At 40.1% G+C, this 14393-nt stretch overlaps 1 protein-coding gene across 1 annotated transcript in view; it reads left to right on the top strand.

Moving 5' to 3' along the window:
- dnah5 (dynein, axonemal, heavy chain 5) overlaps window positions 1-14393 on the top strand; it is a 181501-nt gene that overhangs the window by 126466 nt on the left and 40642 nt on the right. The window contains exons 56-59 of the mRNA XM_037536137.1: window positions 4169-4436; window positions 6788-7019; window positions 8593-8707; window positions 12595-12771. Of these exons, the coding sequence (XP_037392034.1) occupies window positions 4169-4436; window positions 6788-7019; window positions 8593-8707; window positions 12595-12771 (792 nt within the window). The remainder of the gene's footprint in view (window positions 1-4168; window positions 4437-6787; window positions 7020-8592; window positions 8708-12594; window positions 12772-14393) is intronic.

Below are 14393 nucleotides of genomic sequence, written 5' to 3'. Positions count from 1 at the left end.
CCCTGAGCTAATTAACTCCACCGTAAGCTATAGCTTAAGGCTATGCTTAACAGAAGCAACATAATGTTTAGTTATAGCCTAGATTCACATTGTGCCATGTGGCTAAATATCATATTCATTTTTGTTGAGAAACAGCCAACATATCCACATGAGTCAGTCTACTACACAGTCTGCTGGCACATGTAGCATCTGGTCAAAATTACTCAGCACCTTTGGCCAGATGCTACTTGTTACAGTTAATGGTTAATGAATCATTGACATACCTAGTGTTTTGTCTTGCATTGCAAAAAGAGAAAACATATTTAACATTTTTATCATGCTTTGTCATTGTCCTGAGCAAAAGGAAGTGCAAAGTCAAACCTGTTTATCTAGAATGTAAATCAATGTAATTACTTACGTAACTATGTAATTCATGATTTAATTCTATTAAAATAGTCTAGCAAAACAGCAGTAATTACTCTAGACATGTTTACATAAGCTGAAGTGTTGAAACTGAATATTTGATACTCCACTTTGTGTTAGGTTTGTCTAGGCCATATAAAAGACATTTTCTCTGTTCACTTTTTGTTTGATAACTAAGAAAACTGTGAGACAGACAATCGCTTTAGCAGAATGGCTCACTGCTGGGACTTGACAGATGCTCTCAGAAGCAGACGGGCTTCAGTTGACACACATTGGAAATGATCAACTGTGTGTCCCATGTGGGTGGATGAGATCCCACTGAACGCTAACTAAGAATATTTATGAAGCACTGTGCAAGAAAGGTCCAGAGCCAGCCAGTTGCTATGGGTTTGTTTAAGTCTTAAAGTCTATAGTTATCACTACCTTTTCGCCATTCTGTTTAAATGTTAATACTTAATGACATAATTACAGAGGTACATAATGTATTACATTTGCATGCAATTTACATTTTGTATCAACAGATCTCATGACTGACCTTCTGACTTTTTTCCAGTTGTCTTAATGTCTGACAATCAAAAAACGTGGCAAATGGTGGTACTCATAATCATTTAAGAGTCAGATGCATGGTCATATATCCTACATATTAATGACTCAAACACAGGTTAACAAAATTTTCCGGCACTTCATGTAAATGTCAAGTGTACAATCAATATTATACTGATGAAGATATTATGACAATAGTAGATCATTCATTTACAATACAATTAAACTGTAAAGCATCACAGAATAGCACAATCATCAAACAAAACATAGCAATGAAGAAAACACTGCCCACCGTTCAAAAGTTTGCATGCTCTTCATTCTTAAGACTGTGTATTGCCCCTTTAGCATCAATGACGGCCTGCAGCCTTTTGTGAGAGTTGTGGATGAGGCTTTTCTCAGATGGTAAAGCTGCCCACTCTTCTTGGCAAAAAGCCTCTAGGTCTTGTAAATTCTTAGGTTGTCTTGCATGAGCTCCTCCTTTAAGATCTCCCCAAAGTGACAAAGTGCTGTTAGCTACTGGTTGACTAGGCCTTGTGTTTGTTGTAAAGTCCAAGAGCATCCCAAGAGCAGCATCCAATCCATCTTCATGCTTCCCAAAATGGAGTACTTTTGATCATAGGCCTTGTTGAGTCCATTCCAAACACAGCGTTGATGCTTGTGACCATAAAGTCCAATTCTGGTCTCATCACTCCAAATGTCTTTGTTATAGAAGTTTTAAGGCCTGCCCAGGTGCAATTTGATATATTGTGTTCCAGCTGTTTTGTGGCATTGGTGCATTAATTTTTTTTCTGGCAGCTTGACTGTGCAGCCCATTTTGGTTCAATTATCTCCTTGTGCCTTTTGAAACAGCCACATTACTTTTTTTTGCAGAGGAGCCTGTATTTCAGCTGAAGTTGCTTGTGGGTTTTTCTGTGCATCCTGACCAGTGTTCCTGGCAGTTGTGGCTGAAATCTCTGTTGGTCTACCTGACTGTGTCTTATTATCAACAGAACCCCTAATTTTCAATTTCTTTATTAGAGTTTGAGCACTACTGATCGACATTTATATTATTCTTCTGATTTATAGAGTTCAGCTACCTTTTATTGCAGGACAGTTTCTTATTTTCCCCAAGTCTCAGTATCCAGCAAAGACAAAGCTCTAGCTGAAATGTACAGGGAAGAAGAAGAACAAGAAGCTCATTGACTTTTTATACACAGACACTAATTGTAATCAAACAAATCACAGGTGTGTAAAATGACCCTAAGTAAAAATATTGAATCATTTTACAGCACATGACCAAAGCTTCTCTTCTACGTACAAACATAAATGCATTGATTAACAAACGTGCATTGATTAAAAGTTTAGAATAGCGCACAATTTCTTCTTTCAATGAGCTAGGAGTGATAAATAATTATAGCACTTGTTTTATGTTATCACTTGTGATAATTGCTGCTAATGGTTAAGCTTTGCATTCTCAAGGGGGGCGGCTGAGTTTCCCTGAAACAGCCCTTCCATCCCCTCCGAGGGAGCCACTCTTGCGTTCTGCTGTTTCTTTGAGCTGGAGGCGGCTTTCTCAGCTGCTCTGGGGCAGAGTTGTTATGCCATTAATCATGCAGTTAAGCACTTGAGGAAGGAGAGCGGCCCCCGTTGGAGGAGCCGCTGCTCCTCCTGCTTGAAAATGTTAATGAAACACAGGGGCACCTGTTCATCCCATAGCTCTTAAGCTCCTCTGAAGGGGCTGATGACAGGCAGGAGGCACCAAGTCCCAGCATGCACCTTCCCTGACCGAGATTTTATCCAAAGACTGAGCACATCTAGGAGATGAATCATGCAGGAATGTGGCCAGACAGCTCCCTTGATCACGGCTGTGTTTTTCTAGCACTGAGACTTGTGATTTGTACAATATTCTATCACACAGCAGGGAGTGTACATAATCCGGTCAGAGTGTTATTTATCACTTGGTTTCAGCCGTGAGCTTATTCAGTTCTAATTCTGCAATATTCTGCCTGTCGACAAGTGCCATTACTTGCAGCACTATTTTGGGTGGCTAATGTTTTAGCATATTGAAGAATAATTGTGTCATCAGTCATGTGAGTCTGTCTAGCACATGCTCAGTTTAAAGAAATGCTTTAGTAAGACATCACAAGTTTTGGGGGGGGGTTACTTTAAAGTATTCAGGTGCAGATTATTGATCACCTGTTAAAAATAAAAAAAACAATAATAAGGGAACCGAATCTGATGTGTTTGGGTGATGTAAAATTGTCTATGCTTTATGTGTGCTACCCGTACTTTCATTAGAAAATGTTATTTAATGTTTTGGTGAAGTTAATTCAGCTAATTCAGGTATTCAGATAAGAAGTTTGGAAATATGTGAAATGTTGGAATACTGTGCTCCCTCACCTTCATAACCCCGCTTTGTCCCAATAAAATGAAAGTTTAGATGACCCTGTGAGATATAGCGATGTGCTACTCCTCTCAGTTAGGGTCACTTTTTATGCCATATGGAAAACTTTTCACCTCAACTCGATTTTAATGGCTAATGTGCAGCGTTCCAACAAGAACAAGTGTATATCACTCCAGTGAACAGCAGCAAATGAAACTGTTGAAATGAAAGGTATTACATCACAAAAGAGAACTGTAGCATAACTTTTTCAGTCATAATACCATAATATCATTTTCATAGTAAACATGTTTGCTGTGAAATGTGTTCTTTTGTGAGAGTTTGTTGCTTATCGCAGCAGGCTGTCTCCCTTCAGGAGGGAAATCTAGCACAAACTTTAGCAGACCAATTAAGCTTGCAGACACAGACACAGGCAGGAAAACCACTGTGAGTAATAAGAGTGATTTGAATGTAATCCTGCTAGTATTTACCGATTTCTGTGTATGTATCTGTGGTCTGATTATTATATTTTTTTCTGCAACTGTAACAGAAGACAGTTACTTTTTTTGTATCCTGATTGTTACATACCATGTTTTTTTATTACTTCCCAAATCTGTGGATCAGCCAAAATGTTACTTCTTACGTTTTTACACAGCTGATTTAGCTAACAAGCTAGGGAAGCTTATAACCATTAAGCAAACTGTATGCCTCAGTTAATACACCCTACACCCCCTTCCAGTGCAAAATTAAAGAAGGAAACTTCCAGCGTTTAATTGTCTTAGTTGATCAACTGAACTTGGGTTAAGAGGAAAATTGTGTAAACCTGATAGTTTAATGTCTCTGGAAATATGATGTCGTCCCCAGGTGTCCAGCTTGTTTGCTCGCGATGAGATTGATGAAATCCTCAGTGACCTCATCCCTGTCATGAAACGGGAATATTCACGGCGCCCACCCACCAACGAAAACCTTTACGAGTACTTCATGAGCAGGGTGCGGCAGAACCTGCATGTGGTGCTGTGCTTCTCACCGGTGGGAGAGAAATTCCGAAACCGAGCGCTGAAGTTCCCTGCCCTCATCTCGGGATGCACCATGGACTGGTTCAGCCGCTGGCCGAAAGATGCCCTCATCGCAGGTCTGCACCAGCTGCTCGTCATCCATGTTGATTCCTGCTTTAATTGTATGGGATGTGACATTCTGCCTATGGGTTTTTTTTCCTTCTAGCCTGGTAAACAACCATCCTCAAATCTTACAAGCATTTACTTTCATTGTCTTCCACTGGTTCATTCTGGCACCAGTTTAATAGCTAATGGTTATATTTTGGCTGCCACCAGTTGCCAAGAGGGTAACTGAACCAGGGTAACTGAACTGAACCAACTTGAACCAGTTCAAGCTAAGGGCAAAACTCAAAGCATCAAAGCATCTCCAATGAGAACAGCTTTCAAAGCAGATAGTTGCTCTTTTTCATTCAGTTACACTTCCAGCTCTTCTGTCATCAATAATGTAGCAGCATTATTGGCAACCTCAAGTGCCTTGACCCCTGTAAGGGTTCGTTCTTTGATAGCACCCTCTGTTTCAAATATCTGCCAGCTTTATTGTGCCTATACATTTTTTAGAAATACAGTAGCAAAAAAGGATGGAGGAAACATTCACCTTTAGCACAGATCCAGGCAGAATTTGTGAAGATTGAAATCTCTCAGGGTTCACATATGTATTTGCACAGATTGGGTTTTTTTGTGCTTTTACACACCTGCTTCAGCTCACAGCCTTGGTAGTTGGCTAATTAGCATGGATTGCTGAGGAGCCTTAGGACTGGCATGACACATTGTTGTAAAGGGAAATAGCATTTACTAATTTGTGTCATTGCACATTGGATATTAGCATTTTGTGGAAAACTGTTTTACCTTTTAAGTCAGACACAAAAAGGGCTAATGCTGCCATTTAATCTGGTTTGTCACTGTCTTGCTGAAATAAGCAAGGTTTTTTTTGAAAAAGGCACCATATGGAGGTTGCTCCAAAACCTGTATATATTGTTCAGTGTTATTGGTGCTTGAATAGATATAGAAGTCATGCCATGTACACTAATGTACACCTATACCATCACAGATGCTGGCTTTTGAGTTGTGTACTGATAACAAGCTGGGGTTTGAGGACACAGTACCCATTATTTCCAAAAAGAATTAAAAATTTTGATTTGTCTGACCACAGCACCCTTTTCCACTTAGCCTCAGTTTTAATCAGTTTCAATCTTAAAGGAGCTCAGACCCAGAGAAGGCAGCAGCATTTCTGGATCCTTTTAAAATATGATTTCTACTTAGCATGGTTGAGTTTTAACTTGCATTTGCGGATGTAGAGTTGAACTGCGTTCACAGACAGTGGTTTTTGGAAGTGTTCCTGAGCCAATGCAGTGATTTCCACTACAGATGTTTTTAATGCAGAACTGCCTGAGGGCCCCAAGATCACAGCCAGCCTTTACAGGCCTTTTGTTGCCCTGTACCAACTTTTTTAAAATGTGTAGATGGGATCAAATTCAAAATGGCCCTATATTTTTCAAGAAAAGAACAAAAAAATCTGTGTCAACATTTGATATGCTATCTTTGTACCATTTCACTTAAATGTATGATTTAAATTTCTTGCACATCACTGGATTCTGTTTTTATTTACATTTTTCACAGCATCCCAACTTTTTTGGAAACAGGGTTGTAAGTGCTTACCTATTCAAAGTGTGTTCTGAATGAGTTTGCACGCTCATTTGTGCAATAAAGGAAGCCTTTTGCATCTTTTACAGAGTGCTAGAACACATGACAGTGCACAGGAAACCCAGACTGTACACATGAATACATTTTAATATGCTCAGCGTACCCAACATGCACATGCTGTAACTTATCTTTCAGCAGATTTAAACAAGTCTAAGGGGCCATCACCAAATTCTCAAAAAGTATTGCTGGCACCTGGTTTGTTAGAGCTAAAAACACTAGTATGAGCCCAGGTGGTAAAAGTCACTGCAATGTGTATTGTATGTTCACTATAGCAAATTACCACGGATACCTTTAGAGGTTTTAAAAGTAAAACGTTCAAACAAACTAAAATTGTCCCGCCTGCTATAAGAACTGTGCAAATTGTCATGCCTGTGGTAACACATACAGCACATGCAATCTGTCCCTAAACAATACTGGCCTATTGTTAAGCTAAGCAATCACTGATAAATGTCCACTCACTAGCTTTCCTTGATTTACTCTAAACCAGCAAATGGTTTTTCATTTGTCACCAGGCTCTATTTCAAAGTGGCCAAATGGGAACATTCATTCAGCCAGGCTGTGAGCATCAATTTAGCCAAACCTATTGGAGGACAATTATGAAAGCTGTCATAGCAGTCTCTTTAACGGAATCAAGTGTGACTTTGCCATGATTGTTAGATAAATGGAGTGTGTCTTTTCTTCATTTTTCCTTGTTTCCTTTTTTTCCTCTCCTTTTTTTTCACCACAGTCTCGGAGCACTTCTTGTCCACCTATGACATTGACTGCTCCCCTCAGGTCAAAGGGGAGGTGGTACAGTGCATGGGCTCCTTCCAAGACGGCGTGGCTGAGAAGTGCGTGGACTACTTCCTGAGATATCGTCGTTCGACCCACGTCACCCCCAAGTCCTACCTGTCTTTCATCCAGGGCTACAAGACCATCTACAAAGAGAAGCACTTGGAAGTCCAAACCCTCGCCAACCGGTACGCAAGATGCCTCAAAGCAGTATCTACCCTGTTTAGTAGGGCTGCACACTGGCTGTGTCTGAAACGTAATAAACGCTCTCAACTCACGCACTGTTCTAAGGCAGGAAGGCTCCCAGTCATGACCGAATTGAATATTTGTATAAAGTGCCTGCTGAGTTTTGCTTGATTTCCTCCAACATCTGTACTATGTTTAAAAGGTTTTTGGAAAAATTTTGGAAAAAAATTGCAGAACTGTGTACAACTGTGTGAACTGTGTAGCAGTTTGTGTACAAATACAATACTTTTTATTTTGGTTATAAAAAGCATGCTAGTCTTTGTAAAAGACATTATTTTCAGGTAAAAGATGCTAATGTCTAACACTAACAGCTAGCCATGAGCTGTTGTTTCTTGGTAACAAAATATCACTGCCTGCGAAGCACGTCTCAAATGCAGTTCGGTTGCCAGTACCTTCATCACAACACCGCCTTCTAAGGCACTGACTTATGAGACAGCATAGACATCAAGACAGCTGCTTTCAGTTTGGGGCACAGCCATTGACATCTTGACATTGACATCTTGAAAGTCTGTGAAATACAAATGTGTCTCTAACCAGTACACAAATTAGCATCTGAATGTCTTATTGTATGTTGTGAGCATGCTGACCAATCAGAGATGTTCTTTGGGTGTTGAGATGAATCAAAGCATTTATAGGATTCAACTAGCATAAATAATTTTGGTAATAATTGTAATAATTTTACACCATTGCTAAGCAACGACTTTGACAGCTGTAGAAGATGCTCACACCAGTTAAACATTTTTATTTTGCGCACAAACAGAAAACGGATACTTTTAAGATCACATTTGACCAACAGCCGATTTGGTCAGACTCTGAAGATGAGACTACAATAAATTTACAAACTTATTACCACTGAGCAGCTTTTCATTCGGCAGCTGTGACAGAAGAACAGCTAAACAACCTGGAATTAGCCAGAAATGAACCGAATACCATTTGCCAAACAAAATGTGATGTAAGATGCTTTACAGATTGGCTGGAACAAAACAACATTAATATTGATCTGGCAAAAATTTACAAAACTGAGCTACACTTGTAACTATACTTTGGCAGTGTTATGGCTCAATCTGTACTTCAAAAGGCAAGGCTTACAGCAAACTGTACAGCGAGTGAGTGGAGTTCATTAGCAACAAATTGCTTGTTAAGGAACTATAATTTGGTGGAAGGAAATGCTAACATTAAACCATATTAAAAGCCACGTTCACGGCCCAGTTTATTTATTTCTTACTTTATTTATTTAACTGTTGAATAAAAACAATAGAACGCTCAAGGTCATGTGTTATCGTGAATAACATCACGGCTGTTAAATGTACTAATAAAAAGGTAATTTAACAGTAGTGCATAGACGTTTTGAAGCAATTTAAACATATTTAGCAGAAAGTGAGACAGGATAGATGGGGCACTGGTCACTCTAGCTTTGTATTGCATCCATTTCTGGCTTGTCCCTTTCTTGGAAAAGAAGTAACTGTACTGGAACATGTCTCAAGGGCTTTGTAATCATGCTTCTCTACACGCCAGAATGAATACAGGCCTGCAGAAGTTGAAGGAAGCCTCTGAGTCAGTCGCTGCTCTCAGCAAAGAGCTGGAGGTGAAGGAGAAGGAGTTGAAGATTGCCAATGAGAAAGCTGACATGGTGCGTATGTGTGTGAGTGTGTGTGTGTGGCCAGAGGGGGTTGATTGGGGTTGATTCACCCATCAAAACGAGGCATTTTACTCAGCAGTGCCTGGTTTCAGAAATCGCCTTCCTTGTTCTCCATCAATGTGAAGGGACATGATTTGCCTCCCCATTGCCAAAAGTCAAACTGATCATGTAACTGGGAGATAGAAAAAAAGATGTTTTTTTTTCTTCCAATTGGCTAATGATTCTCAACAAATATATTAGTTCAAGTGCGCTTCAGTTCACCAGCTTTCTGGCTGCAGGCTGGCTGCTGCATCTCTAAGCAGTGGAATGTCATTTCATTTGGGCCTCGTAATGGCACCATGCCACCTTCCAATACTTAAAATCCCGGTGGCCGTCATCAAAGGCAGAAAAGCCTTCGCTGTGCTCCATTAGACAGGCGCCACTACCTCCCCATCCATACTCCTTCATGCACATCAGGGTGATTTTACTCCCTGCCTCTATTTCTGTCGGTTGGTGCGACTGCAGCCAAGGCAAATGGATGCCCTAAAATAATGTACATTATCAGAAATCATTTCACAAAAAGGCCTGAATAACCATCCTAAGAAGGACCTAGAGCAGCATGCGTAAGGCTGGCATAAATTATGTTGCCTTTGCCTACAAACAGAATTCTGATGATCACTGAATCTGTTTTATTTTCATTCAGTGGCACTTCTTAAAATGAAATTGTGGAGCCTTGTGTACAAATGAATGTGTGTCAGTATTAGAAACACTTAACAACAATTACAACATTGAGTTTCGGTATTGCGCTAATATCAGTAAAAAATGCTGAACTGGATATGGAAAGGATCAAATCCAGTACTGTAACAAATCTATTCTGAAAGTAAAAATGTATGATGTGATGTGATTAGCTATGTATTTCTTCCAGTTGATATTGATATTGGAAAAAAGTGATATTGTACTGTTTCTACCTACAACCCCAATTCCAATGAATTAGGACATTGCGTAAAACATAAATAAAAACAGAATATGATGATTTGCAAAACCTTTTCAACCTATATTCAATTGAATACACTACAAAGACAAGATATTTAATGTTCAAACGGATAAACTTTATTGTTTTTTACAAATATTCACTCATTTTGAATTTGATGCCTGCGACACGTTCCAAAGAAGTTGGGACAGGGGCAACAGTAGACTGGGAAAATTGAAGAATGCTCAAAAAACACCTGTTTGGAACATTCTACAGGTGAACAGGTTAATTGGAAACAGGTGAGTGTCATGATTGGGTATAAAGGGAGCATCCCTGAAAGGCTCAGTCGTTCACAAGCAAGGATGGGGTGAGGTTCACCACTTTGTGAACAACTGTGTGAGCAAATAGTCCAACAGTTTAAGAACAACATTTCTCAACATGCAATTGCAAGAAATTTAGGGATTTCATCATCTACAGTCCATAATATCATCAGAAGATTCAGAGAATCTGGAGAAATCTCTGCAAGTAAGCAGCGAGCCAGAAAACCAGCATTGAATGCCCGTGACCTTCGATCCTTCAGGCGGCACTGCATTAAAAACCCACATCATTCTGTAAGGGATATTACCAAATGGGCTCAGGAACTTCAGAAAACCACTGTCAGTGAACACAGTTCGTCACTCCATCTACAAGTGCAAGTTAAAACTCTGCCATGCAAAGTGAAAGCCATATATCAACAACACCCAGAAACACCGCCGGCTTCTCTGGGCCTGAGCTCATCTGAGATGGACTGATGCAAAGTGGAAAAGTGTCCTGTGGTCTGATGAGTCCACATTTCACATTGTTTTTGGAAATCATGGACGTCGTGTCCTCCGGGCCAAAGAGGAAAGGGACTGTCCGGAATATTATCAGCGCAAAGTTCAAAAGCCAGCATCTCTGATGGTATGGGGGTGTGTTAGTGCCCATGGCATGGGTAACTTGCACATCTGTGAAGGCACCATTATGCTGAAAGGTACATACAGGTTTTGGAGCAACATATGCTGCCATCCAAGCAACGTCTTTTTCAGGGACGTTACTGCTTATTTCAGCAAGATATTCTGCACGTGTTACAACAGCGTGGCTTCGTAGTAAAAGAGTGCGGGTACTAGACTGGCCTGCCTGCAGTCCAGATTTGTCTCCCACTGTAAATTTGTGGCGCATTATGAAGCGCAAAATACGACAACAGAGACCCCGGACTGTTGAGCAAATGAAGTTGTACATCAATCAAGAATGGGAAAGATTTCCACCTACAAAGCTTCAACAATTAGTGTCCTCAGTTCCCAAACGCTTATTGAGTGTTGTTAAAAGGAAAGGTGATGTAACACAGTGGTAAACATGCCCCTGTCCCAACTTCTTTGGAACGTGTTGCAGGCATCAAATTCAAAATGAGTGAATATTTGCAAAAAACAATAAACTTTATCCGTTTGAACATTAAATATCTTGTCTTTGTAGTGTATTCAATTGTATATAGGTTGAAAAGGATTTGCAAATCATCGTATTCTGTTTTTATTTTTGTTTTACACAACGTCCCAAGTTCATTGGAATTGGGGTTGTAGTACACAGTAGTGTATAAGTCCAAGACCACCCTTCATTTATTTAATTTCCTGTTAAAACAGCCATTAAATAATAGTCATTCATTTTTCAGCATCAGTAAAAAAAAAGCTGGAAACATATAGATTAAGAAAGATTAACAGACCCTTATTTGTCCCACAGTGGGGAAATTTCACCTCCGCATTTAACCCATCTGTGAAGTGAAACACCACATACACTTTAGTGAACACACACACACCAGGGGGCAGTGAGCACACTTGCCTGGAGCAGTGGGCAGCCCTATCCGCAGTGCCTGGGGAGCAGTTGGGGGATAGGTGTCTTGCTCAAGGACACCTCAGTCATGTGCTGTCAGCTCTGGGGATCGAGCCAGCGACCTTCCGGTCACCTACAGCCCATGACTGCCCCTACTGACCAAGTTTTAGGCACTTAAGAATTTTCTATTTTTGAAGTTGTTTTTTCTGTGACGGTTGATTTTCTGTTTTTCAAGATCCAAAAACTCTCAAACACATTCAATGATGTTGATGTCTGGACTCTGGGGTGGTCAGTCCATTGTTCTTAGAACACCAGCAGTTTGCTTGGTTGATTTCAGATTTTTTGTCTGTTTCCTTTTCTCAGTATCAGCTTCTTGACAGCCACACATCCTTTCAGACTCATAGTGTTGAGGTGTTTTCTCACAGTAGAAGGATAGAGAGAAATTCCTGTGGATTTTTTTCAGATATGAAGCAAGAGTGGACCTTAAATTTCTTTCAAAGATGAAGCTTTAATTGCTGTTTATCTGATGGTGACAGTTTTGGTGATCTACCAGGTGTTGCTCAGTTGTTAAGAGTTACATTTTCCTTAGATCTTTTAATCTTGCTTTAAATGCTTTTTGACTTAATTTTCATGTCTTATATCTTATATCTTAGATGTCTTATATCATTATCATATCTAATATCTAATCTTCTCAAAAATATCTTCTAAGAAATTAAGAATTTGTACTTAATGCCTGTTTTAGTTGCAAGAGTGGTCTCTGAACTTTACCACAGTATTGTATATAGACCTAATACAGTGACCAGTAAGTGGAAGTAGAAAATGAGTGTTTCTAATAAAGTGTGAGGTGACTGTATGTGTTTCTGTATGTGCATCTGCCTCCAGGAGCCTCTGTTTTGTGACAGAGAGTAGGAGCTTTGAGTCTCCTGCTGCAGGCATGTAGCTGCTGCAGGCAAACTAAACATCAATACTGTGCTCAGAAGATGTCAAGATGATAAATTTATAAGCTCGCGTTTGCTGTCACGTGAGTGTATAAGCCTACAGGTTATACCACACAAAAAAACACGTTCTGTTCTTACTGTGTCTCACGCAGGTACTGAAGGAGGTCACAGTGAAAGCTCAGGCAGCAGAAAAGGTCAAAGTTGAGGTCCAGAAGGTTAAGGACAAAGCCCAGGCCATCGTCGACAGCATCTCAGCGGATAAGGCCATTGCGAAGGAGAAGCTGGAGGCAGCCAGGCCAGCACTGGAAGAGGCAGAGGCAGCGCTGCAGGTTGGATTTAGACTGATGGAGGGTCTAACAGACATGTTATTTTTTTTGGCCAACCAAGATTGTGTTTCTGAAATGTAAAAAGAGAGCCATGTTTTGTGTGTGGTGAAGTTTGTTTCATTTTTGTATATTTGGATTTCTTTCTTTAACCCCTTAAAATCCCAGGCTTATTACATGCTGAGGCTGATTATTCAGTTCAGTCTGAGCTATTCTTAGGTTATAGAATTGTGTAATAAAACTCGGCCCACCAGCAGACCCTGGTCATTTAAGGGGTTAATAGCTTTGTAGCTCTGGGTGTAAAAAGGTTAATTTGTGTGAATTATCAGTGTTAGGTACCAAGACATCAAGCCTCATTTAGTTTTCATCAGAAAGTGATGTAAAATACTCTGATTTCTGACAATGGTTGTAAATGCTATGAGAACTAAGTGACTGTTTACACTATATTCAATTTACATTACAAATGGCAATCACTGGGGTCCAAGCACTGTGTGGAATTAGGGCAGCACTAGAACATGCATGATGTTTTTTGAATGGCCCCAATTTATAATAGGCATAAGGTCTCAAAGGAAGATGTCTGACAAATTTCATAAACATTAGCCATTTGACCTTGGTGCGGTAAGCCACAAAAACAAAGCCTCAGAGTGTGTGAGAATACATGTTAAAATGACCAAAATAGTCTCCTAGGAATTAAGCCAGTGGATGCCACTACAGATGATTGTTTTTTAAACTTTTCACCTTTATTGCTGCTCATGATTTTTTATTCTATAAAACAGAAAAGTGGAAAGGTGATAAATGGTGCAAAAGAAAGGAAGTAGAGCACATAAGGATGGAGAGACACACCAGAGTTATAGGCTGGTGTGTGTGTGTGTGTGTGTGTTTGAGACAGTGTGTGCGTGATGTTTTCAGATGTTTTTTAGGGCACTATGGTGCCTGCAGCTCCAGTGTAATTACAGGCTGCCTGGGAGGGTGTAAAAATAGAGGTGCTGATGGCGGACCCACTGCAGGAGGGGTTCACACTGAGCAGGGGGCTGACAGAAGCTCTCTCACAAACACACACACACACACACTGCCTCACCTCCATAAAATCCCCAGAGGCTCAGTGCACTTCTCCTCCACTCTCCCCAATCGCTCTTCATTTCCACTGTCATTCAACCCCCTCCGGCTCTTGTTCCCCAGTTCACCCCCCACAAACATAAGCCCACCTTACTGTGGCCCTTTTCACAACTCCCCTAGACTTTGCTCAGTTGCTTTCCTTGTCTAAATTCCCCCCACTTTCCCCTCATCTGTCTCCCAAATGGACATCAACACCGTCTGTTGCTACTCTTTCCTAGCCTGGACAGTATGATGATATCTACTGATATTGCCATAAAGTACATGACATTACATCACAGTATGCTTTTCTAAGCTTAAAAGAGCTCTGAATAACTGCATGTTTCATTACAAAAACATAATTACACCTGTTAAATTAATTTACTGAAAGGTTAAATAAAAATTATTAATAAATTATGTTTAAATTAGGCACTTTTTATCTGTTCCAACGTATTAAACCTCAGAAAAACTAATAATCATGATGCATATTGTGTATCCCTAAGATTGTGATCAAACAGTGCTAACATTGCTTATCA

The sequence above is a fragment of the Pygocentrus nattereri genome, chromosome 3, assembly GCF_015220715.1.
Source record: "Pygocentrus nattereri isolate fPygNat1 chromosome 3, fPygNat1.pri, whole genome shotgun sequence".
Taxonomy (NCBI): domain Eukaryota; kingdom Metazoa; phylum Chordata; class Actinopteri; order Characiformes; family Serrasalmidae; genus Pygocentrus; species Pygocentrus nattereri.
Note: the sequence above shows the minus strand (reverse complement) of the source record. Positions and strands in the feature narration are given on the sequence as shown.